Below are 26,904 nucleotides of genomic sequence, written 5' to 3'. Positions count from 1 at the left end.
CGTAGCGTGTCATCTTGAATGGCAGAAAGTACATGGATGGGAGGGGAAGACTCTGGCAAAGTACCAAGAAGGAAGTGGGGGCAATAATGCCTGCGAAAGCTGAACTGAACTGCACACAACGATCCCGCAGAGGTAGGTATCAGGTTGTGTATTTTATGCAGACAATATTGTTAACATGTGAAATGTGCTAAAAGTTGTCTGATAGGATCACCTGGGTATCTCACACATAAATAGAGTGTATCGAGATAGAAGCAGAACAGATGGCCCCGCTCCCTGCACACCTTGCTGACCATCAACATGTACAGCCAAAATCTCACTGTCTTCGAAGCTGATCATCTGCAAAGGCGAGGGTTAGCCTTGTGCTACCTGGTATCTGTAGTGCACTAACACTCTTGGAGCACTAATTAAAATATCCTGGAGAGAGAGCAGAGCCCAGGCTTGCCTGTACTTGTTAATGCCCCAGCAGAGCAAATCACCTGTTGTAGAGCTCAGGCTCTCAAAATCAGTTAAGTTACAAAGAAAAAAAAACCTGAGCTGAAGTCTGATTGACAGTGGAAAGAGCCCAAAGCTGGGGAGCTGGCTCTGCCTGGAGCTGATAAACATGCAACAGGGTCTGCTCCTCACTCTCATCTTTACCTTGGATGCTGCTGAGCCCAAACGTTGCTGTTCAGTGGATTAACCAGGATTGTAAGGCTTTTCATGCCTTCTTGTTGGGTTCAACAGATGTAAAAGGGAATTATCACTTCGATGTGATATCAAGACTTTTTTTTTTTTTTTAAGCTGATGGCAGATTACTAAGGCTGTATTCTTGTTTAATTTTAGTGTGTTAATTGATGGGATAATGAGCATTGATTATATGTGTTTTGGCTGCGTCATTGCAATTACGGGCTCTGTTTTATTCATGAGCCTGTCCTAAAGAACGCGCTAGAGATCTAAGACAGCTTAAACCTCTCAGAAAAAGGCTCTGAATTGTTTGAGTAATGACACTCTTAGATGGAAAATTAAAGGTTCTCTTTTCCCATGCTTTTTAAGATAATTAAAATCCACGAACAGTAAGGTGGTGAACATCCTTATTCATTAGCCTTCGGTAATTTAGCTTCTACTAAATGAGGAAAACATTTTAATTCTCTAGGCCATCTGTTGCAGTCTCCTTTATGTGTCCTGTTACATAAGGACTCATTCTGGGAAATTTTGACATCACCCCATATCCTTTCCCTAGAAGGATGCGCTGGATGAGGTGGCTGCGATTGCTGCCTTTTACCAGCCACCATGGGATGAAAACAGCTGCTCAGTGCTTGGTGTCCCGGCAGGGAATGCTGACCTCTCTAGGAAAGGATCCACAGCAAGGAAGCAGGCAGTGTGACACACAGCCTGTTTTCTAATAGCAAGGTTTGTGCCAATAAATAAAATAAAACAGATCCCTCAGCACCGCCTTGCAGAGGCTGCTTTTAATCCCAAGCATTTACTGATCCTGAGATCACCAGGTATTGCTTCCATTATTTATGGGGCACGGCTGTGGGCAGGCTGCTTGTACAGAGCCGAGCTTGCAGCCACCTGTTTGCTGTTGCTTGAGTTGCTTAGAGATCACAAACGCTGATCACAAGAGCAATGTGCGGCTGCAGAGCCAGCATCCCCAGCACCAAGCATTACTCTGTCAACCCTGCGCCCACCACGAAGAGCCCTCCAGCTACAGCAGGCATGCCCAAGCGGTGAGTGATGGCTTTAATCTTTGCATCTCTAGTGATTTCTGCCTGTAAGTCATTATCTGGGTGTGTATTTCTGCAATTAGCTTTCTGGGACTTGACAGAGGTTGCCATGCCTCTCTCTGGCAATTTAACGATCATCTAAACAGCCCCAGCATTTTCAGTCTGTCCTTGCAGGGGAGGGGTTCCATCCCTGAGCATCCCTAGGATGTTGGTCTTCATGCTGTGAAGGAAAGCTTTTCTCCCTTGGGAAGTCCTGGAATTCCAGGGGATTAAATGCAGTAAACATGAGCGAGGTCATCCAGGAGAAACTATACACATGCATCAGGTGATAACCGTGCCTCTTTTCTCTCTCCCTTCAGCATACCCATAACCAAGCAGCTGGCATCAATAAAAGGTAAGGGGCTCCACCCTCAGTGTTCATGATTTCTCCTCTCCTACTCACCTTTCCCTTAACATCACAGTCAAACCACATCCAGGATCTAACAGTAACTGTGAGCAGGGAGTGTAGGGTTTTCAAGGTGTGGTTTAGGAGCAAGGAGAGAAGCCCAGCCAAATATTTCAGCAAAAATTCCAAATACATCACAAAGCTAGTGTGATGCTCTGCTGCTGATGCTTACTAGTTGGGCTATGGTTCCCTGCCAGGAGTCCTGGGAGCCAACACCTATCAGGAGGTGGCTGGCAGGTCCCTTTGGGGACCAGACAGGCTCACCCTAACCCCTGTCCTTGCCCAGCATACCCCAGCTGTGATAAAACCTGCACTCACTATGGGACAGGAGGTATGGGGCTGGCCCACTCCATATAAAATCTAGGCTAGGTCCTCTGTGGGTATAGACACTTTCAGGCTCATTAACTTTAATGAAATGGCACTGATTGCTACCCACTCAGGATGCTTCTGACAGATTCCTTTCAATTATATCACAAACACTGCTTTTTCTGATAGGCTGGTTACTTTTTTTTCCCCCCTAGCTCTAGAAAAAGGCTCAGACCTTGAAAAAGCTTTTGCTACTGCTGCACTAGTGTATAACAACTCTGCTGACCCTGAGGGCAAACTCAGCAAAGCTGAAACCAAGAGCCTGCTGCAAACCCAGTTTTCAAGATTCATACAGGTGAGAGAATCTGAGCATCTTGGGCCCTGTTCCACTGCTGTGTGTGCATCCATCCATGGGGTAATCCCAGGTGAGATGCCACTAGGCTTGGTGCAAACATCTTTGGTTGATTAGACGTAGTCTCAATATAAAGCGAGAAAATGGAGTTTGGTGAGGAGTGACAAGAATAAACCACTGTTGTTGCACCTGCTTGAGCTCTTGCTAATAAGGCACTGTGATCACAAACCAACGAGGAAACAAGCTCTTGGATGATGACAAGTCCTTGTGCGTTTATGGGATAAGAAACCTATGGCAATTGATTAGGTGGTTGGTGGTTTGCCAGAGCACTGGCCTGATACCAGGAGGGTTGTCCCCATGTTGCAGAGGTACGTATCCCACCAGTGAGCAGCAGGGTGTGGAAAGCTCCTCCTATCCATCTCTCAAAATCAAAAACAACAGGAGTTTTATCTAAGTGGTAAAAATACATTTGTAAAACGAGTGCCTTTTTTGGTTTGGATTGAGGGTTTGAGAGTGTGTGTGTATTTTGGACGTCCCTTCCAACCCCTACAGTTCTGTGATTCTGTGATTTTGTTTGTTTGTTGTTTGTTTTTTAATCAATTAAGTAAGTGAGAGAGATATTTAGGACTAAAACATATGTACCATATGAAGATAAAACATCTTCCATAGCAACAGCAATATCCAGCAGGGTAGAGAATGGCATCCATTGAATTGATGTGTCTTAAAATCCACAGTTCCTACGAACTTAGTCAAGGACCTGTCTCGATTACTAAGGTTGGGTATTTTTTATTCCTTCATCCCCATTTTACTGAGCAACAGGGCTCCATTGCTTCCCAGCAGAGCTGTTGGCACACTGCTGCAGCTACCAGCTGCATGCATCACTGCCTCCTTTTCCGTTGTCATTGGGCATCTTCTGAAGGATGTGTTCTGGATTCACATGGTTGTTCAATATTTCTGATGGAGTTTCTTGGGATAATTTTAGAAAAAGTAGTGTGAGTGTGGACTTGAAAATCTGAATAGGAAGATAGAAAATATGTTAATTGTTACATAGGTATCTTGCTTTGTTGTGGGATTTTTGTGTTTGGTCAGTTGTTTTTTTTTTTTAAGGTGATGCAATAAAAAAGGAGCTTTGTGCTTAATGTTGTTTTTCTCATTGATGATTCTCCACAGGGCCAGGAAAACAAGCCGAAGTACCAGGAAATTATTTCTGCCCTGGATGAGGAGCCAGAGAAGAAAATTGATTTTGAAGATTTCATGATCTCGCTGGTCAGCCTCGCTCTGCTGTCTGACCTGCTGCAGGAGATCAAAAACGTGAAATCCACGAAATGATGAGTGCTTTGTAAGGAAAGCAGGGGTGAAACGCACACTGAGTGCTGCATCCCTTCTGCTCTTGCCTTTGAAATGGAATAAAGCCTTGCCCAAAGCAGCTACCTGTAGGTGATGTGCTGGTTGGGGTTTTTGCTGCTCTAGGAGCTGCAGCCCTGAGCTCTGAGTGCCAATGGAGCAGTATGTATGGGGCTCCCAGTCAGCAGCCAGGGGAAAATCTGCTGCAGGTTTTGGTAAACATTGGCTTGAGTCCATGTGCTTGGCAACCCACTGCTAAGCCTTCTGAATGGAGCTTTATTTATTGATGCATTTGTTTTTATTTCCTCCTCCAGGCTCAATGGGTGACCGCTATGGAAGGAATTTCAAGTCCAGTGTTTGCAGTGGTGTGCTTGTGTAACCAAGGGGTGAGCTAGGTCCATGTGTCAACCGAGTCCATGGTTTCATGAAAATGTGAGGAGAAGAAAGCAGCTAAGGAATAGTCAAGAGAAGGGATGGTGGGCAAGGGGCACCTAACGAAGCACAGGTTTGTTAACAGAGCCAACAAAGCAGTGCAACCCCTTTCATTTCCTTTTCTTCCTAGCTAGAAAAGAAGACAATGACAACTATTTAGCTTTGGTACATAATTTTTTAAACAGGAAGGCATCAAATGCTTTGGTGCTAAAAGAGGGGAAATTAGTGTCAGCTGAGTAACAAGCTTTAACTCCTTGACACGAAAAGGGTTTTAGTGTTCTCAGAGCTAAGAAGATGACTTGTAATGGATTTTGGTGTGAAGAAAGAAGAGCTGCAGCAGGGGGTTGGAAGCCAGCTGTTTTGGGAGAACAGGTCTGCATCATCATGCAGCATGGGATGGAGCTGAGAGGAGTGTGAATAGTTTTCAGAAGGGAGCTCAGCAGGCAAGGTGCTGCTCCATGGGGCTGATTCCAGGGCAAAGATGTTTTCTGGAGGTGAAATATTCGCAGATTAAAGTGAAGATTTAATCTGGTAGCTTCACCTCCAGGAGTATCATGGCTTTGTGTTGGTAATGTGCCCTCAGCCTCTTCTGCCAACCCCTTGTTTTCAGCCCAGGCAGAAGATCTGTGGAATCATACAAAATAAGCAGGTAGGAGAAGGATTGAATGTGAGTCCCTAGAAGGCTTTTCCTATTACTGAAGTACTGAAGACATAGCACTGCTTTGAAAAGCTTGTTTGAGAGACACTCAAACTTTTCAAACCCCAACTTTGAAATAAGGAATTTCTTAATATCCCTCTGTTACAACAAAAGACAAAAAGAACAATACTGTGAAGCCAATTAAGAAAGTGTTCTTTGAAGTTGCTGAGGCCCTAACACAGTTTCTGTTACTGGTGAAAAGTTTCTTAATCTTGCATGACTTGAATTAATGACTTAAGAGCCTTTTATCAGATCAGCTCACTCTGTCATCTCATCATGTGCAAACCCTTCATATTCTAATGCAGCTGGTGTGATGCACTAGTGTTCAGACTGCCTGGATTCCATCCAAAGACTTTGTGCAATGCGCAGCAGAAATCCAGAGTTGGAAGCATAACTCAATATTGAAACGGTCAGGAGGGAATCAGAGGTGCAGAGAAACTGTGTGCATGTAGCAGAGCTGGAGCTGGGTGCCAGAGCTTCACAGGAGTGTAGTGATTGTTTCTGAACAGCATGAATGGGATGTGCAGGTCTCCATCTGCATTCATCTTTGACAGCCCTGCCTGATGCTCTAAAGCAGGGGAATGCAGGAAGATGTTAGTCTGGATATTAGGAGAAAGTTCTTTCTCAGAAAGAGTGCTGAGGCACTGGCATAGGCAGCTCAGGGAAGTAGTTGTCATCCCTGTAGGTGTTGAAGAGCTGTGGAGATGTGGACACTGAGGGATGTGGTTGGTGAACATGGTGGGGGTGGGCGATGGTTGGGTTAGATGATCTTAGTGGTCTCTTCCAACTTTAATGATTCTATGATTCTAAGAGCCCCAGCATCTCCTTCTAGACTGCAGTAGGCAGAAGTTTGCAGCTCGGCTGTGGAAGATGCTCTTTTATTAGCTCAGACTATTTGCGGCCGCCCCGAGCACTCAGCTGACAGCTTTGAAGCTGATCTGGCACAGACAGCATGTCTGGCTGCATCCTTGGGGAGCTGGCTAAAAGCTTGCTTAAAAGGCTACCGTTGTGCTTTATTTCGTTCCTAGCTTGCTTCTATTGGAAGTGATGGGAGTTCATCATCGATTTCTCATAGCAGAGCCCATGCAAGTGCTAAGGAGTAGGCAGCTAAATTGATGAGATGCTAAATTGCATCTCCTCTGCAAGTGTGAACGTCCCATAGCTGATGTTCAATAGCTGATTCCCCCCCCTTGAAGTGAAGGCAGCTTGAAGAGCAGCTACTCAACACCTGACCTCTGTGGGCTTGGGCTTGGGAAGCTCTGCAGGCTTTGGATCTCAGTTTTAAGTTCTGTTCTGAAAGCTCTGAGTCATACCTGCAGGTCTGCGTGCTTCCAAATGACTGCCAGAGGAGAAATAGGGGTCAAGGAAGCTTCATCCTCAGATCTTTGGCTCAAGAGGATAGAGTAATTCTCATACTCCAATTAGCACACCCAGGTCAATAGGTTCTTACTTTATATTTGGATTTAAATCTGCAGCCTGCTAGACTTGGGAGGCTGGGACAGTCTGACTCTAGCCCAGTCTCTGCCAGGAACCCGAGGCCACGTGCACTGGGCTTGCAAACTTTCACAAAACTTTTAGTAAAGAGAAACGTGTTCCCCAGCTGGCTCACTGTTCTTGTACCCTCAGCAAGACCTGGCTGAGACCCTGGGGCTGAAACCTTACAGTCTGAGGGATGTGTTGCTGGGTGTCTCCTTGCCTCAAGGTGTTTGTCACTTTTTTGTGTGTGTTGAATAGAACTTCTTAGTCCACCACAGCAGCAGATAACTCCACTCCAGCCCTGGGAGCTCACTTCAGAGCAGATGACAAGCTTTGTCCCAGAATTATGTACTCTCCAAAGCACTGCAGTTTGTGAGCCACAAAGGAGCATTCAAACACCAATGGAAGAAAGAAAACCTCTTTGTTTTGGGTTCAGTCAGGGAAGCTAGATAAAGAAGAAATGGTGTTTTTTATGGTGCTCTGAACCAAGAGCTTATAATTCCTGTACTGACTTTTACTGCAGCCAGTAGTTTACATGGTTTCTGGTGAAGCTACATCTTCTCTCCTTGCTTGTCTGCTGCTCCCTCATCCCACAAGTGTTTATAGCCCTAGCTCTGAGTCTTCCTCCAGCAAAGGCAAACAGTGCACTGTGTTCAGCAGCCAGATACATCAGCCTGTCTTTCTAATCCCCAGCTGCACAAATCAGCCATTAGACTTAGATAGATTCAGAGCCACAGGACTTATCTTTTATTCATTGTTATTGAAGGAGTGAGTTTATGTTATGCACATCCACAACAAGAGCCAGTCTTAATCTCTGACATGTAACAAGGACGTGAAAATGTGATCCCCAAAATGAAAATAAAGGAATTCATGGGAGCAACCCTAGGGCTAGCCCTAGTGCTGGGTGTCTGCAGCAGAATCTCCCTGAAGGTGTTCAAGAGAAGGGTAGACACGGCACTGAGGGACATGGTTTTGTGGGTATGGTGGGGATGGGTTGATGGTTGGGCTTTGTGATTTTAGTGGTCTTTTCTAACCTCAGTGATTCTGTGCTTGTTGTGCATAGTTGGTGTAATGCCCTTTTCACTCTTCCTCCTATTCAAAGGTTCTGAAAAAGCCAACTTGGGCAGCGGCAATCACTTCTGGGCCAAAACACAAGTTGGGTTGAGCACAACTTCTTTCTTCTTCCCCTTTCTCCACGGTCTGCTCTCCTCACCTGCTGTTTTCTAGATTTTATTTTTTTTTTCCATCTGGAGATGCACAAGGCACATCACACACTGCTGAAATCAATGAGGGTTTGAGATCCTCAGGCAGACTTGTTTCAGGCCCTCCAGCCCAAATGGGTGCAGAAGCTCATTAGTGGATGAAATCAAGCCCTTTTTGACCTGTTTGACTTGTGATGATCAATAACTGACAAGCAGGATCCATGAAGCTCTTCCACCCTCACAACCCCCTAGCAGCAAGCAGCAGCTGCTCAGCCTTAGGGTACCCTCATGCCACCAGAGCAGAAGACAGCAAGTCACAGTGAGCAATCTATGCACAAGTCTTGCCTTACCACTCATGATTTCTGCAGGGCTGAGTAAGGGTCAGTCAATGCTACCAAACAGCGAGCTCTCTGGGAAGGCAGCTAAAGCTAACGTAACTTTCGGCTGGATAATTTCGTGAGTGTTCACTCTCTGCTTCAGTCTGAACAATGAAGCTGGGCAGTACTGGAAATAAACCAAGTATTCCTACATTGGAGACAAGCAGAAAGATCTACAGCCCAGTGCTGAGATTTTCCCTTCTCCAAAGGTGTCCCATGGCCCTCCATCTATTCCTGTGATTCTTGTTTCTAGGAACACATGCTGGTCTACATTGGCTTCTGGGCTGTTGGAGGAAGTCTGTGTACAAATGCCAACCCATTTCCCACACCTGCTAGTGGATGTTCTTTGATTTAGTTCTGTATTTGTGTCCAGCTTCCACCTGATGCCCTTTTGGGGTTTGTTTGGAAACAGCATACACCAATAGTCACTCAGGTTAAGCCTCATGGGGTAGGTTGCTCTTGATAAGGTGTAAACACCACTGTGCTCAGCAGGTGTGACTCTGCACCAAGGGAAGACTACTAACAGGTGATCTCCTTTTCCAAGACACTGCAACTAGTGCCAGAGTTTGCTCGGGTTCATGACCCCACTCTGAGGGTTTTATAGGATTTTGTCTAATTAACTTAAGAAAACAAATTGCAAAATTACCTTCTTACTAAACTGCTCTCACTATAAAATAAGGCTGATTACCTCCCTGACAAACTTTAATTAGGCAGCTACAATAAGCTGTAATACAGACCACAAATTAAAAACAGATTGTATTAGAGGTGGCTTTGTCAAATCCTGTATTAACACTGGGCAACATACACAGTGATTAAATGATACAGAAAAGCCCTTCTTTTCTCCTCTGGTAAGATCACTCACTGCTGGAGGATGTTTCTGGAGTTTGTAGGAAAGCCTCATGTTAATACCTAACACAACAGGGAGTGTTTATGAGTAGTTTGTTTCTATCAGCAGCTCATAGCCTGTGTTTTTAAGAGATTCAGCCTTCACGATCCTCTTTATCTCCTCTCTAAATTCATGCTTGTACTACACATGACCCAAGGTTACCGTAGAGCCTCCGAGGAACAGAAAAGCTTTATTACCTCTACATTCACTCTCCAATTTGTCTTTCCTCTTCTGGCATTTCAGTGCTTGGATCCAACTCAGCTAAAAACAGAGCGTGATTTGAGGGTGATTTGCATGAGAATTTTAAGCAGAGGCCCAAGCAAATCAGGCATTAATTAATGAGCACCTGAAGTCTTCAGCTGAATGCACCCTGAGGAGGAGCAATGCTAGCAGTACTTAAGTATATGCAACAGAAGGGGTAGGTAAGCATAACAAATGAAAGACCAACAATTAATTCTTCTCAAATATTTATTGTAGTCCTTGAAAGCAGTGGGGAACTGTAGGGTTTTTCTTTATCCTTGCTAGAGCAATGCAAGAGCTGCTCTTGCAGCAGGGCTCGATTAGAGGGAAAGTGCTTGCGTGGCAGCTGGCATCATCCTTAGATGTTCTAATGAGGAGCTCCCAGCTGTAGAGTGTCTTAAATCAGCTTGAAAATGTTGATGGAAAGAAAATGCCCTTCTTCTACAGAGCCCTGGGAAAGAGGAGAGGTGTGTTGGGCTGAGCAGGTTGTAGAGTTGGTGTGTGCTCCTTTACAGGTAGGTGTATGTGTGTGTATACAAGTAGAAAATCTCCAATTTTGCTGTACTGGTCTGTCTCCCTTACAAATTCTTGCCATCAAATGACTTTATAGATGATGGCTATGGAGAACAGCCTGGCTATCTTCCTTATCTGGGGCTTATTCCAACCCTTGATTTTTTATTTTTTTTTAATCCTTCTCTTTATTAATGCATTAAAGGATACTCACTCTTATCCTGTGACACTCTAGCAGCTTTAAGTGCCTTGGAGTGGGGCTTTGTCAAAAGCCTTTTGGAATTAAAATGTTGCTAAGTGGAGCGGGCAATCACTCCACTACTGGGCCCTTCCTGCCCATGGTGCTCTTCTTGACAAAGCTTTTCCCCTGGTTTTTCGGGTGCTGAAGTCAAGAAGTATCCATGCCCTTGCTCCTATCCCAGAGTTCTCTCCTGAAGTTTGATACTGTGCCAGTCATCATCTCTGTAGTGCTGATCTAAATGAGAAAGGGGTCATCCACTCTGGGTAGTTGTGAATAGAATCTTGGAAAAATGCTTGTTGAGAGCTGAGGGCTAACTAACTGGTGGTAAGAGTGTAAAGAACACAAAACCATGTTGTTGGTGGTGGTTGTTTTTTTTTTTTGTTTTGATGGGGGTTTTTTGTAATGTAATCTCTCTCTTCTTTCCTTCTCTTTGCTATATAGCCAGAATCCCAAATACATCAAATATTTTATGAGAGTTGTAATTTTGTTGTTGTTATCCTGCCATGGGTCACTGCTTTGTTGTTCAGAAACTCCTACACTTTAATACAGCCTGTTAGTTTTTAGGCAGCCCTAATAATAGCAGAGACCTGCTGCTTTGCCATCTCCTCTGTAACACACCAGTGCATCTTCCCAAAGGTGATTACCATAGAAGTCACCATCTCTCTCTCAAGAGACCCTTTCACAGGTGTCTGTGGTGGGAGCCAAGCCCTGGTCCCATGTGAGGTGTGCTCAAGTGAGCTCTGAGATACTGCTCTGAAATAGGTCTCTCAATTACTCATTAGTTAATGGCTCCTCTGGGAGGGATAGGCTGGGACTGGGGACCCTGCCTAGAAACACAGGGCCCAAGATCCAAGTGGTTTCCATGAGTTGCACTAACAGCCTGCTGGCATTGTGCTGCACCCAGTGTTTTGCTTGAAGGTGCTTGCTGCATTAATGGTGCTGCTAACAGCCGCAGTTGGGGTTGTTGCTCCAGGTGTAGCATTCCACCTGAACCCCCCTCTGCTGAGGGCAGGAGCCCAGCTTCTGGCTGGCTGTGACCACGGTGCTGGGAAGCCCACCTGCCCAGTCCTTGCCCATCAGTGCCGTTTTGTACCCGCTGCTCGGTTGGTCAAAGCATCCAACACGAAGCTGCATGCAATCCTTAATTTATTTTCCAAGTTTTCTCTTCTTTCCCACAGGGTTCTTAATTTGGTGAGTTAATGTAAGGCATGCTAATAGAGCAGCAAAGTCAGGAGGTGAAGATCTGTCTGCTGATACCAGACACAGCAGACTTCAGCTGCACTGCTGGGTGGTGCATGCTGATTCCCCTAAAACAGCTATATTGTGAACAGCAGTGCCTGTGTTGGTCTCCAAGGAAGGTGTTCGTGGCTTCTCATTTCTCTTCTCCCTCTGTGATGGGACTGGGAGCAATTGTGGGTGTATGATAGGAGCAGGCTGGGAATCTGCACACAGTGCTCAGGACAGACGTGTCTTATCTGTGGTTACAGCTAAGTCCTGGCTGGTTGCATGGGGTAGTAACGTCTGTCTGTAGCTCAGCACTGCAGTGTACTTTATTTAAAGTGTAAGGGGGGCGGGGGAGGAAGGCTGAGACCACTTCCACCACGAAGTTCAAGTCAGACAAAGGTGATGGATACAGACCAGTTTTGCTCTAACAAAAGCAAGTTTAATTTTTTTTTTTTCTGGTTGACTCTTATTAGTGTGTTATCAGCCCTTGAGCAGCTCACGTGTCCCACACGTTACTTATAGAAATAGAGGAAACATTGATTACGTTTGTAGAAGCAGCTCTCTGTGGTCTCTGCGTGGTGATGCGTTGGTGCTCTCACAGCACACAATAACGATGGTGGTTTGCATGTCAAGAATTAATTTTACAGTTTTCCTGCTTCAAGTTGCCCACAGCACATCCTCAGGTCACACAGATCGAAGCAGAGCCACTTTGGGATGCTGTACCTAGAGAGAGCGGCTCCAGCCAGACAGGGCAAGATTGCTCTGTTGCTGTTCTGAAAGACAAATGACCTGACTGCAAATGGCTGCCTGCTCATCCAAGCAGCATTTAGTCATTTGGCATAGAGAGGAGTATTTAAACCATTAAGGTGTGTGGTTCTGCAGTGCATAAATAGGTTACAAATTAGGGATTCTGTGGGGCTGCTTGCCCCTTGTGTGCAGCACTCCAAGTGATTACTGCTCTCCTCTTAGTCTAATCACAGATCCTCAACTCAGAGCAGGTTTCTAATTTAAGCACTTGAGTACAACGTATCCCACTAAATTAAATAACCCTTACCCAGACAGATCACTGCAGGAATCTCAAACACAACTGATTCTGCACCTGCTCTGTGTATGAGTTCTTTATTTCCCCCCAACTCCTGAACAGGGAGCAGAACAGTCATTCCTGTTGTTCACAAATATGCTGTTTCTACTCATTTAGTTATCAACACAGACTTCTGGCTTGTGCTTGAAACTGTGCAGACATCATCTTGGGCTGCCTTGAGTCTGCTCATGTCTTAATGCTCATCCAGAAGATGGACTTTGTAAGTGGGAGTTATCAGTTAAAAAGCTTATCCCCAAAAGATTGTGAATCAGACTTTAATACGCATGAAAATATTCAAATATGTGGCTTAATGTATGAATGAAATCGTTTCTCAGTAGACATTTGTGGTGTGCAGTTATTGCAGATGGAACCTTCTGGGACCCTGTGTGGAAGAGGTCAGCCCCATGGTTTTCTCATGGAAGGTTTCTCATTGCTTTTTCTAAATCAAGCAGTGCTGCCTGTGCTCCTCCATGCAAAGAACTTGAAGGCGTTGGACAGCAGCAGCACTAGTTTTTATGGCTTTCCACACAGGACTGGGATGATGACAGCAGCACCATCCATCAGTAACCTAGTGGCAGCTCTCTATGGGAGCTGATACAGCCAGGTGATAAGCTGCAAATTAAATCTCTTTCTCAATAAGCAGTCATTTAGATGGCACTTTTCTATTTATTTTTGTCTGTGCATGGTCAACAGCTCATTGCTTCTGGATGAGCATCCTCCAGACGGGGCAGCTTGCAGACAGTTCACTGGAATCGTTCCTGCCTTCTGGTTTTGATCTAAACCATCCACTGATGAACAAGATGAATATTTTATGGACAAGTGAATGGTAGATGCCATATTTCTTGTGTAAACTTTGAATAAGGAGGCACACATTAAAGCTCAGACAGTTTGTGAGCATCTCTCAGAAATGCCAATCTTTCCTTGGCATCCAAATAATACTTCAATTATTAATTAAGCTGCTAACACAAATGTGAGCCTATGGTTTGCCAGCAGAGCAGGTGTTGCTTCCCGTTGTACAGGTAAAACTTGGGGAGGTTGTGGAGTGTTCTTCTATGGAGACACCTACCTGCGTGCCCCAGTATGGTATAGCTTTAGCAGGGGGTTGGACTTGATCTCTTGAGGTTCCCTCCAACCTCTGTGATTCTGTGACTCCCAAAAATGGCTTCTCAGCGAAACCTTTGCTTTTCCACTGTGATCTTTCCAAGACTTGGTTCACTCTGCAGACTTGTAGGCTGCTTGGGGCTCTCAGCATCCTGCACCACGGAGGGATGGGTCTTTGTTCCCTCTTAAAGGGTCTGTAAAAGATGCAGGAGTGCCACCTGGAAGCTGCTTTTACTGGGCTGTGATTTGCCTTTGCTGTTTCTAAGCCATCACATTGCACCTGTTGGGATGGAAAGAGCTGTGCATTTTTAACCATGATAGCTTAAGTGAAATTAATGCTGTTGATTGGCTCATTATCTGGTCCTTCTAATAAACTCTGCTTTCTAAATGTCGTGAAGGACTTGTCTGTGCTAGATGTGGTAACAGCTGATCCAAAAGAAATGACTAATAGCTTGTCTGTAATTGTCGCGTGCTCAGGAGGATGCAAACATGTCACCTGGTGCTATGTGAGCAGTGCTGCAGTGCAGCTCAGTCCCTGCCATAACAGCTCAGCCGAAAACTGCTGAGCTTTGTCCACTAGTAGCACTGCCAAATACAGAGAGGTCCTGTTAAGTGGCTGCTTGTTGCTCTCCAGTGTCATTGTGATCTCACAGGCCTTGAAATAAAACAAGCTGTTGACACGTTAATATTTTTTATGTTCCCTCTTGTGCATTCTGTAGACCACAGGCATCTGTGCAATCGATTTACCCAGTCCTGATGTGGCTCAAAGACTGAAACTCCTCAGAGAGGCACTGACCAGCACCCAGACAGACAGCTGCTGATTTCACTGCTGCCCATCAGGGTGATAGGTTTACTTCGGTACAGCCCAGGTCTGTGGCATTCCAGCAGCTCATATCTCAGCCCAGGTCTGTGGCATTCCAGCAGCTCATATCTCATTTTGCTGCAGGAAATCTGGTGTGTCAGACAATTTTCTGTTAGTGTAAAGTCAGTGGCCAAAGATCTTACAATGGGATTTGGATCCCAGTCTTGCTATCAAGTGAGGAGACAGTTCTTCAGCACCTGAATATGATGATCCCAGTGCAGATGCCTGCATGGCTCCAGCTATCAGGAGTGGATCATATGGGGTGGCTATGGTCACAGGAGGGAGCAGATGTCCCCATTAGGATTGAGAGAGGAGTGGGATCTGTGGCTCCAGGCTGGGGGGGTGTTCCTAGTGCAGGAGATGGAGAAACCCGAGATGGAGGAAGTCCACTGGCAATGACAATAACTTGAGGCATCTCCCATTGGTTGCGTTGACTTCTGGAAAATCTGCATCCAGGCTCCCCTGCGTTCTCCTCAGTGCAGCACCCCCAGCAGCTCTGCTTGCTGGAAGAAAGATGCTGTGGCCTCGGTGTTTCAGCTGCAAAACGTGACAGCTTTGTGTGCGCCTGGGGAAGCATCGTAACCTGGTCAATTCATTTGTTGTATTTTAAAGGAGGGATGCAGTTCCACGTCTCCTAATAGATGAAATACTGCTCACAGTGCATCCTAATGCTCAGTCCTTGTGCTTGTTTCTGAATAGGTGTTGTTTGCTCAGGAAAGAGGGATGGTAAGAAGGCAATGATTATGCTCAAGAGAGAGCTATTAGAAGAGCGTGGTGAGGCTGTATCAGAGAAGTTGTAGCAGGATGTGGGAGGCTGATGGCAAACAAGTCGCTGATTGTTCATGGGAACTTCTTTATCCGAGATTAATGACAGGAGGTTATGGCATCCTGCTCCGTACACTTTTTTGGCCCTGGGACATTTGCCAAAGTTTAGACTCCAGCTCTGAGTGTTGACAGGCAGAGAGATCGCTTCAAAATGTGTTATGGACATAATTAGTTACTGTTATCACAGTTTTCTTAATTAGAATATCATAAAAAGGGGAAGTGTGATGATTTACATGGGGAAGATCGGAAGAGCAGTGATTCTAAAGGCCAGAGACTGAATGTCAGATGGAAGCATAAAGGTTATCTGCCTTTGGATGAGCGATGGTCCTCACCTGGGATGTGCAGAGGGATGCCTGCAGGTGCTCTCACTGATGACTGAATTATTTTTTCCTACTTTCACAGCCAAATTGCACGAGCCTTTGTTCGGCAATTGCCCATCCATCTCCTGCAGAATGGCTCACCCCTGCCAGGATCCTTGCAGTGCTGATAACTTGTAAATGTTAAAAGGAAGCTTATTTTTCACAAAGGCAGCCGCTTCTTTCATAAGCCGTGTGTGGTTTTTTCTTTTTTTTTCTTCCTGCTGTTTCTAGACGACCAAGTTATTTATTTTAATGATTATGGGGAGAAACTACAAAATTGTTTAAAAGAAAGGAATCAGTTAAAGGAAGCTCAGGTATTTTACTGGTACCTTCACCAGCAGATCCCATGCCTCTCCTCTCCACATTGCATTCCAAATTTCATGGAATCATAGAATTGTTGGAAGGGACATTAAAAATCATCCAGTTCCAGCCCTCTGCTGAGGAGCTGGTTGCAAACTATTAGCTCAGGCTTTGCAGGGCCCCAACCATCCTGGCCTTGAGCACCTCAAGGTGTGTGACACCCACAGGTCTCTGGGTGGCTGTGCTGCTGCCTCAAATACCTCAAATGTCTCCCTCTTTCCAAATGCCTTTGGGCATGATGCTGCAGAACCTTATTTGGTCTCCTTTTTCTCATGAAGTGTTGGACCTGGGGATATTTTGAGGACCTTTCTGACCTGTGCTGTTCTGTGATTCTATGAAGCAGTGATAAAATTGTTCCCAATGAATGGATATGTTATATTCCTGGTGAAGGTATGTCTTGGTCACTCCATGTGATCCCAGTACCCCATGACCCGAGGGAGCTCACAGCAGCACTGGGGCTGCTCAGAGAGCGCCTTGCACTCGCCCTTGCACAGAGCCATGGTGCCAGGAATCACAGGGATTGCCCAGAGAGGTGGTGGATGCCCAGTCCTGGGGATACTTAGGGTCGGGCTGGGCAGGCTCTGAGAACCTGATGGAGCTGTAGGGTGTCCCTATTCATTGAGGGGAGCTGGCCCAGTAAACCTTTAGAGGTCTGTTCCAACTCCAATGATTCTATGGTAATTAACCCCTGCCTCTCTCTCTTCCCTTGACAAACACTTTCTGGTGAACATGAATTTGAAATACTTAAAACTCAGTGCAACTTTTTTCCTCGTAAATCTGAATCATAGTTTTCTTGAAGGCAATAGCAATGTGTTTTTCTAATGGCTTTCCCTGTGAGTACAGTTGCATGAGCTTTTTTCTTTATACACCCAATCCGTTGGCACACACACACACTTATTGCTCAGTCATGATTCTGGGAGTCGTGAAGTGTCCGTGTCCATTGGGAACTGCTATTGCTACAAATACAGAGGATTGGGATTTTGGCTCTGAACTCATCCTGGGGAATGAATCCCAGCTGTATCCCTTCAGCCAGGATCAGTGGGGACAGCCCCAAACACGGCTGTGACTTCACTGGGAGGAAAAGAAAAGCAATATGGGATAAAAACCCACCAAACCCAGCGTGTTTGCATGAAGGGTCTGTAATTTTCATGTTTAACACTCCGTTAGATCTAATGGAAAGCTGGTATTTTTCTGGAGGTGTGAAATTAACCTTTCAATAAAACTAAAAGCCATCTCAAGCATTTTCAAGCTGGAGTTTAAAGTAGAGCAATTATGAAACTCGCTGAAAGGCTGCCAAGTTTTCTTGTTGAAAACTGCTGCAAATGAATTATGTTTCCCTTGTGATTTACAGCGGCGTGAGGGACTTTGGTTTGTATTTAAATCTGTTTCTGTTGAAGACTATTTGTAGCTTAAAGAAATCCAATTTCTTTGGACAAAGTTGTCAAACTCCATCAGAGAAAATTGCTTGCGGTGTCTAATACTACAGATTGCTCAGAAACCGCATTGTTTTCATGAATGTCACTCGTAGCAATTACATGTCTGCATGAAAGCAGATTCTTTCTGTTGCTCAGCAGAGCAGCTCGGCTGCAGGCAGCAAGGGAAGGAGAGCTTTTCCCTTCCTTAAATCTTATCAAAGGGAGGCTTTTAGGGGCAGCACCTTCGTGCCATGCTCTGTTATTCCTATCTGGGTTAAAAAAAAAAAAAAAAAAAAAAAAAAAAAAAAGTAAAACACAGGCTGTGCACTCGTGTTTGTCTATCCATCTATCTATAAATATACTTGTGTGTGTGTGTATATATATATATATACATAAATACTTGTGTACATATATATACGCGTATATATATACTTGTGGTCTCCCCATAGAGAACGATGTATAGCAATGGGATTGATATGGGGTGGTGGATAAACACTGAGGCAGCACCCCAGTGTCTGGAGCCAGGCTGAAAGCTGTTTGCTGGGAATGGGATTGAACTTCCTCTGAAATTTGCCTTGGGGGATGTAAATGGCAGATATGTCTGCAGAAGGGAGAATTAACATTTAAAATATTTGTGTGGAAAGGCCTCATGTCACCATATACAAATAACCTCCTTCAGTTTGTGTTGACACCTGCAGCTTCATTTGGAGCCTCATAAACCAGCTCCTCAGCCACCCTGAAAGCCCAGCAGAGCCGTGCTGCTAATGCTGGGTGGGAATTGAAATGCACGTGGCTGGAGTCATAAATTACAGCCCCTTCACAGCTTCATTGCTCTCTTTCAGATGCACTCTAGGGCCTCAATTTCTTGTAGTGAGGGGCCTTGTAGCATAATAGTTGCTCTCCAGCCTTGGTCCTGCCCAAAGGATGGGCTGCTCTTTGGTAGAACAAGGCACCCTGGGGGCCTGTCCTGCTGATGGCACAAGAGCTCAGCAGCCACTGCATTGTTTGCAATCATCTCTCTGCCTGTGTACCTAATGAAAGAGATACCATTAACGTGTCAAAGTAACTGATATTCCAGCAATCTCTGTAATTATCCTCTGTAAATGTCTGTCAGCTGTATGGGTTCGTATGTTGCCATCCATCCTAATGGGAAATGTGCTCCTGCAGATGGGCTTGGTGCTACTAGCATTAGCACAGTAAGGATGATTTACTTCCCTGGAAACCTATTTGGATACATAGAATAGCTGGTAGGTAATTGATTTCTTGGTAAAATTCAGCTGAGTGTGTCATGATTCTTCAAAAGCACAGCAAAGTGGCTCCTAAAAGTGATGAATCATGTTTCTGCTCACTTTTATGTCAGCCTCACGTTGATGTAGAAGTGGGGTTTGGAGGGGCAGGCTCAGCTCCAGCAGCACTGAAGTCAGTGTTGGTTTAAGGAATGCTGGATGTGGCTCTGCTGTCCCCATGTCATCGGGGCAGCATCCTGGAAAAGTGAAGGAGCTCTAACAGATGCTGACTGTTTTGCTGCATGTATTCTTGAAGAGTGAGCTGTACCTGAGTTACAAACACCAGCAGGAGCTATCAGAAACTCCCCATTATAACTGATGGTGTGACCTCAGGGAGGGTAGCAGCAGCTGTGGTTGGGGCAGGTCCTGCTTTGTGGTGTGTCCCAGTGCCAGAGGAGGTTTAGTACATGAGACCTCCCTTGTAGTTCTTTTGTCTCTGATTCTTCCCTTGCAGCCTCATCAGAATGATTGAATTAGCTCAGATCAGCTGCTAATGTTTTGTGCAGCTGCTTTGGCTGAGTAGTTTTCTACAGTAAGATGCATGAGGGGAATATTTGTGCAGGATTCCTGAAAGGATTCAGTGCTTATGCAGCTGTTAACCTCGGGAACTGATCAAAAAGGCAGAAAATTGCATTTCTTATTTCAGGGTATTACATGGTTATATGCAGTTAACAGCACAAGAGGCCTCATTTTCGTGCAAATCTCCAAATTTTTAGCATTTTAGAAAGCAAGATTTTTCTTCAGTGCATCTCCTCTGCCCAAGGCCCTTCAGGATGCCAAACCTTTCTGGTTTGGAATTATGTGAGAGTCAGTCACGACCACTTGGGCTGTGCTACTCAGGATTGTGGTTTCCTATCCCCATCACCAGGCCCTAGTTATGAGTTGGTGTGCTGCCTTCTTAAGTTTGGTCTCCCCAAAGTGGAGGAGTGGTGGTGTAGTGCAGAAGTTTCTGACTCTGCAGCCAGAACAGGGCCAAAAGCACGACGTGCATAGAGCTCCCTGGAAGCTTGGGAATTTCACAAACTCTCTGGAACTAGGGCAAAAAAAAAAAAAACAAAAAAAAACAAAAAAAAAAAAAAGCCTGTTAACAACATATTCAGGGAGAATAGACTTCTGTACTTAGCAAGGTCATGGCCAGACGGTGTGAATATGAAAGTGCAAGAAAATGGCTAATGAACAGGATTCATCCGTACTAAGGCACTCTATAACCTCTTTGAGTGCTACAAGTGGTGGGGAAGTCACTGCTGAAGTGACTGGAATTAATGAGCTGTCTCAGGAATTTTATCAGGTTTTCTATGCAAGTCTTTTACTTGCTCCTGAGGAGATGGATATATTCAGAGAGAGGCAGAGAAAAATTTCCTTTGTATCTGCTTAAAGGCAGAGTGATCATGAAGAGCTCCATAAGCTCAGGGGGTTTATAGTCTTCATGCTGAATTTTTATGGGAGCTTTGAACAGCATCAGTCCCATTAGTAAAGAAATACATTTAACCTCTTCAATCTACTGGTTTACCTCCTGTGGCTCCAATCTGACAGGATTCCTTGGTGCATGAGCACATCTGAAATGATGCAGTGGCACGAATAGCTGGGACTGGGTGTGGGATTTAATGTTGATTTTTAATAAAGACACTTGTCTTCAGCTTGCACAGAGCTGTTATTACGTAACGTTTTCCCAGGGCTAAGGTGATTGAACCATCCTTCGTTACACTGATTAGCAATCATAACAGTTTCCAAGGAAAACAAAAGCTTGAAGATCTTAGTTTGCTGTGTCAGTGACTAGATAGCAGATGAAGCTGCCATGTTTCTTTGCCTATGCTTAGGGTGGAGTAGAAGGAAAAGCTCCAGTTTTCCCTCCTGTAGGTGGTAGCTGAAGCTCACAATCACCATGTCACAAAATTACCCTTGTACATCGTAGAATCATGAAGGTTGGTAAAGACCACTGAGGTCATTTAGTTCAGCCATCAACCCATCACCTCCATGCCCACACATAGAACCACAGAACCACTGAAATCATTAAGGTTGGGAAAGACCTCTAAGATCAGCTAGCCCAACCATAAAGCACTACTTTGCATTACTGAAGGGTAAATATTATACCAGAGTAGCTGTGCTATCAAAGACAAGTTATTCATATGCCCATGTCATCTTATGACATGCCGTCTTGGATTGGAGCTCATGGGTGAGCACTCACCTCCTTCCTTGCTGCTGAGCTCTTGGTTGGCGTATGAACTGGAAGAGGGACATCGCCCTTTTCTGTTAGCATTTCCTTCCAGAAATTGAAAGGCTTCAAGGCATCAGGATGTGTTTGGCAGTGTGTACATGCATGCATCTATTCATAACTTCCTGTGGCAACAGTTATCCTCTTTTTATTAGAAAGTCTCTCACACATATCTATCTATCTATGTGCACATGTATAAACTGCATGCAGGAGTTGCTCTCGTGCCCTGAGAAGAGTGCAGAATAAGGGAAAACACAGGGCAGAAATGTGCTTCCCTGACATTGTGTTGTGCCTGTGTGTAAAACACTAAATATAAGTAGGCAGTACAAGCAGAGAACAGCGGTTGTTCCCCTGCTTCTGCTTTCCTACTCAGGAGCCCAGGGACATGAGCTCTGCTCCAGGTGCCATGCAGGGATGTCAGCAGGGAGAGTACCGTGTGCCAGGAAGATAAATCCTTTCTTGGGGTTTGGTCTTGATTAAGAAATTAAGTTGCTATTTCTATTCTTAGAATAAAACATGGAAAGCTTGAACAATGAGCTGGAAGTAGGCAAATGGGAATCGTGTGTCACCTGGAGAGCTGGATGTGCAGAACAAGTGAATGGGTTCAGAGTTTGCTATCAGCCTTCTAAAGTGTACAGCTATAAGGTTTGGTGGGGGGGATTTCTTTTAATCAGGAAAAAAAATGGAATGAGCTGTTTTCAGTAGTTGCTTTTATGGTTTTAGAAGCAAAATGCAGCCTGTTCAGGGAGAAAGAGTGAAAACTTGATGAAACTGGTTTAATATAAAGAGAGGTAGCCAAAACACTTTGAGCTAAGGATAAAATAAATACATTCCAGACTGAAGGAGGGTATTGTAGAAGTGGTTCCAGTACAAAAGCAAATGCTTTACTCCTGGATAAATCTCTGCGCAGTCTTAGGGCATAGATGGAAAGATGCTGTAAATCCTATAGACGTAACCTCAATGTTTCTTAGTGTCTGATGTTGAGAAGAAGCTAAGGCCAAGCACAGGACGCTTATAAGTAATAGCATCCCCCTGTTTCATAGAATCATCAGATCATTAAGGTTGGAGAAGACTACTAAGGTCACCAAGTCCAACCCCACCCCACTGTGCCCATTGATCACATCCCTCAGTGCCACATCTCCATGGTCCCTGAACATTTTCAGGTACAGCGACACCACTGCTCCCTGGGCAGCCTGTGTCAATGCATCACTACCTTTCCTTAGAAATTTTTCCTAACACCCAATCATTCAGTACAGTTGTTGAGCCTTCATCATCATGCTTACTGAATCATAGAATCATTGGAAGATAACTGGAGGCCCACAGCTCGCTGACATAAGGATCTCGCTGAAATTTCCCCAGAGCATTAGGTAGGCAAGAAGCATATCTTATTTTTTTTGTATTTCTTGCTAGTTCTCCCTGAAACTTTCATTGCTGGTCTATGAGCATGGAACTGCAAATCTCATTTTAACGTGACTGCTGTACAGCTGAACTGTCAGCTGCTGAAGTTACTAGATTATAATTATATCCCTTAATCACAGACACTGCCACGGTGTTGTTCACCACTGCAACTGTTTCCCTTTCCAACGACTCTTTGGGATCCTCAAGCACAATGTTATTGGGTGGGATGCTGTCACTGTGTCACCTCCCCGCCAAAAGCAGAAGCATGCAGTCCTGGTGTGATGCTCTGAGCGGGGGGTTGTACATCACTGCACAACCTGCTCCCTTTGCACCCATGCAGAACTGGTGTTGAAATGGGTGAACAGGAGGAGGACTGGGTGCTCACTGCCCCCTGCAGCTGATGAGTAATTGCAGGCACAGCCACTGTCAGGCAGTGATTTAAGGATAATGCAACCAGGAACCTCTCTTGTTCATTTGCACTGACGTATCCATGCAATCAGCTCATTTTGGTTGGTTGCTATTACTTCTTGGGGGAAATTGCTACTTGCAGCTCCCCTGGGAGATGTGTAATTGCAAAGCAAAGTTTGACAGCGGGTAATGATGGGACAATGCAAAATAGCAAGGTAGGCCAACTCTGCCGTGCTTCTCTGAGTGTCAAGGCAAACGATAACAAGCACTTACTCCTCCATGTGGCTCCATTTCTGCATCATGGTGGAAGCATGGTGCAGTGCAAAGGGGCTACAGCTTGGTGGTGCCTGGGCTGCTTCAGTAGAGGAGCAGCGGTGTGTGTGGGACTTTGAGCCAGAAAAAAAAGAGAGCCAAAAGTACATTTAATCCATTGGAGTTTCCAGAGGTGCTTTTGTGCTGTGTGCCTGTGCCCGTATGTGATCCAGAGGCATGTGCATGTGTGCACGCACTCGTGCATGTAAGTGCACATAGAGAGGTTAAAGGTCTGGTGCTGCAGAATAGGAATAAGGCAGAGACAACCAGCTCACAGTTAGTTTCCTTTGCCTTTCTATTCTGTTTTTTTTTCTTTCTTTTTCTTTTTCCTTCTTTTTTATTCTATTCTTTCAGCTCTTCCAAGCAAACAAGCCTGCTGGCTGTGGCTTCTCAGGCTCTGTCCCTCCCTGCAGGCAGTGCAGCAGCTCAGCCGCCTTTCAGAACTCTGCTCTGAGGATGTGTTGTAGTTTGGTTGTTTCTCCCCATGGAACAACATCCCGCAGCTTCGTTTTGTGCTCAGCCAGGCTCGGTTTGCAGCTCCCTGCATGCAGGTTAGAAGGTTTTTGAAGTCCTTCACTCGCGACTTGCATTAGCAGCAGAAAGTAAATATTCCCACTGCTTTTCAGCAGTTCTCCTCCTTGGGAGCTGTAAGCAGCATAAACCATCAGTGTGTTGGCAGCAGGCTGCGGGAGGAAGCAGCACGCTTCAAAAACTCGTGGCATCCGATTAAAGAGCACCCAGGGGCCAAATGAGCACCGGCAGAGCCTCAATTCCTCTGCTCCTGCAGAAGAGTGCTGCTGTCAGAAGGACCTTTTCCCTTCCTTAGGATTTTGCCCTCAAACTGTGCTATGATTGGTGATGTTTTCATTCTTTCTCTTTTGATTTTATTTGTTCCTGAGTGGCTTTGCAACCTCTGTGTGATTTCCAGCACAGCCTCTCACTGAAGTCATGGGATCTGTATTGCTGCATCCTTAAGGTTTGCCCCACGCTGTCCCTAAGCGTTTGCAGTGTGCCAGATGTTCTGCAGCATTTAGCAAGTCAGCGTCGTGTGGCAAGCCTGCAAAAGAAGTGAGCTGTTTCATTTTAACACTCGCCATGTTATTTGGTGTAGGATGGCACAAACATTAACCCATGTACTTGTAGATTTGCAGTCTGTGTTTAACACTGAGGCTTAGGGGATGTCTTTGCATCCTGGCACTGAGAGACAGTGCTCTGGAACACAAATCCCCTTTCAGCATCCACTTCTGTTCAGCAAATGTGCTGGTTGTTCACAGTGCTGGAGCAAGGAGATTACATGGGTTTCCTCCTGTGCCTTGTGATCCTTTGTTGTTGCTTGAGGCGCTCAGTGCCACAGGCAGCTCGCTGGGTTGGGCAGTGAGGAGGAGGAAGGCAGAGCAAGGTGTAAATACCAGTAAAATCTCTGCCCATTCAAAGAAGGCTTTACTGTCTCTCACAAAATCCTCCAGCTTCAGTGTTGTTTGGGAGCTCTGTTAGTTACAGAACAGTGCTTGAGGGAAAACACTGTGTTTGGCTGAAATCTGTGGAACTTGTGCAGAAAGTTCAGCGTGAAGAGGGATTTCTCTGAGGTTCATAGGAAGAGTGAAATGATGCATTATTTGAAAGGTGCCTGCAGAGCACATCCCTACTACCTCATAAAACAAACAAACCTGAGTGTTTACTAACGCCTATGCCAGCTGTTGCCTACTTTAGGAGTTCTCACACAGGATAGATAACACTCTCAGCAACTTCTGTTGGGTTTTTCAGTACGGTGCAGCAAATTCTGAGCATTGCAGTGTGAAATGATCCCCAAATGGCTCTTGCCATGGCCTCAGGCTGCTGGGGCAGAGTGTGCTCAGGCAGGAACGCAGCAGCATGGCCACAGGGCTGGGCTGCACTGCTGGGCTCTGTTCTCCCTGCCCCAATGTGGGAGAAGCTGCTGGAGGTTGTGTCGGCTTTTTGGCTGCAGTAGGCTGCTCCAAAAGTAATGTCTCCTATTTTATTACACTGGCCCACAACATTAGAGGCAGGTGTTTGTGGTATGGTAACAGATGTTGAACCTTTCCACTGATGTTCCATTAGATTTTGTTGTGGTGCAATGAATGGCAGCAGAGGGGCAGTCTGATAAAATGGCATCTGATAAGGAGCAAAGGTGTGTCATTGAATTCCTCCTTTTGAAAAAAAAAATTGCACCTGTTCATAGATGTTGATGAAGATCAAACAGTGGATATGAGCACAGAGAGGCAGTAGATGATGCGATCTGATTATGGTGACAGTGGAGCACCTCTGTGGGTGCAGATAATTATGAGAATGGCACACAGGCTCTTGTTCATTACAGGTGAAAATGCTTAACTAATAGTGATGACTATGTTGAAAGACAGTGGTTTTGTAACAAAGAGTTTGCTCTATCAGTGTTGTGCTTTTTGTATCTGTTGTAGTTCTCACTGATGTAAATATAGGCTGCTCCAAAAGTAATGCCTTCTAACCTTGGTTGCAGGCTGCTCACATTATGCCAAGGGGTGCTGACTTCAGTGCGGGACCTTTTGCTGCTTCACAGCTTTTTATATACCTGAGTGTTTCAGTTGAGGCTTTGGAAATTAGGGTAGCTTAGGTGAGAGACTCTGAAAATCCCCCATGCTGGGTATGCATAGAAAACCCAGCGCGACTTTGCAACCTAAAGAAATATATATATATATATATATATATATATATATATTTATTTATAAAGAAATATATATATATTTAATTCTTATATATATAAGAATATATATATATATATATATATTTTATATATATTATATATATTCTTAAGAATCACCACTCCTCGTCCGCTGTTCGGGTCGAACCACCCGCGCTGCTCCCGTTCGCATCCAGCTCTGCCGTCTGCTGCCCTCTGCCGCTGCCGCAGGGCCCCGCAGCCCCGGCCGGGCGTTCGATGGATGTGTTCAATGGTTCACATGCAGCACAGCGTTGTTCTCAAGTATGTATTCTATAGAATAAAAAGCACGCGGGTTCTCAGAGCAAAACTGACACTACTTGGCCAATGTTCCCCTTTTCCTATCTCTTTTCTCCCTCAAAAAGGAGCTTCGTGTCAGCTTGTCACTTCAGCATCTCCCTGTCTGCCTGTTTTTTTTTTCTTTTTGTATCCATGTGGCAATGAAATCTAGCTGTTGCATTTAGAGATGCGGTCATTTCTCAGCTGCTATGGGAAGAAGGTAAATCATAAAAGCAGGAAGGATTTCTTATTTAAATGCCACGGTTGTCTCCGTGTGTACTTTGGGAGTCAATGCAGGTAAGAAAGGTTGTAACGGGAGAACTTTCTAGGAAGGGATCAAATAGGGGCAATCATCTGTCCTGGTACTGGAACAAAAAGTCAACAGAAGAATGAAAGGGATACAGATATGTATTTTCAACACATACAGAGCAGATTAGAATCTGAATCTTGTCTTAATAAAAGACTTTGAATGTCACCTGGCAGTAGAGTTCCATTTGATTTTCTCTTGGTGCAAATCCATTGTTCAAGAAGCAAGAGGTTTAAACACTGAAAAAAAAAAACAGGAGCTAAGATTTCTGAAGTCCCACCAAGGCTGTACTTGCAACGAATTGGTGTCATACATGTTCTGGCTACTCTCCAAGGCAGCATGGTGACACCACCTTCTTACTTTGTCATTTATGGTCTTCATCATTCATAGATTTGTGATGGTGACTCCTCCCTGATGTAGCAATAATTTACTATTGTTGCTTTGCAAAATATTTTGCTGTTCACTGTTGTTAGGAGGAGGAAAAAAACACAGAGCAGTACATACTTCTTGACAGTGTTATTTTTCATATAAAATCCTTTGTTTGCTCC

At 44.9% G+C, this 26,904-nt stretch overlaps 1 protein-coding gene across 1 annotated transcript; it reads left to right on the top strand.

The window, feature by feature from the left end:
- The first annotated feature begins 1,608 nt into the window (after positions 1-1,608).
- On the top strand, positions 1,609-4,138 carry SNTN (sentan, cilia apical structure protein). Its single transcript, XM_042823841.1, has 4 exons — positions 1,609-1,709; positions 2,066-2,100; positions 2,673-2,812; positions 3,980-4,138. The coding sequence occupies exons 1-4, from the start codon at positions 1,609-1,611 to the stop codon at positions 4,136-4,138; spliced, it is 435 nt and encodes a 144-aa protein (XP_042679775.1).
- Positions 4,139-26,904: the final 22,766 nt, after the last annotated feature.

Source organism: Centrocercus urophasianus, unplaced genomic scaffold, assembly GCF_019232065.1.
Source record: "Centrocercus urophasianus isolate 14NV4802_14NV808 unplaced genomic scaffold, USGS_Curo_1.0 seq_22, whole genome shotgun sequence".
In the NCBI taxonomy this organism is placed as follows: domain Eukaryota; kingdom Metazoa; phylum Chordata; class Aves; order Galliformes; family Phasianidae; genus Centrocercus; species Centrocercus urophasianus.
This window is presented reverse-complemented; position numbering and strand designations above follow the sequence as displayed.

Coding starts and splice junctions, on each gene's coding strand:
- SNTN (XM_042823841.1), top strand. CDS start 1,609: ATGTGCGGCTGCAGAGCCAGCATCCCCAGCACCAAGCATTACTCTGTC. Junction 1,710..2,065: donor ACAGCAGGCATGCCCAAGCG/GTGAGTGATGGC, acceptor CTCTCCCTTCAG/CATACCCATAACCAAGCAGC. Junction 2,101..2,672: donor GCAGCTGGCATCAATAAAAG/GTAAGGGGCTCC, acceptor TTTCCCCCCTAG/CTCTAGAAAAAGGCTCAGAC.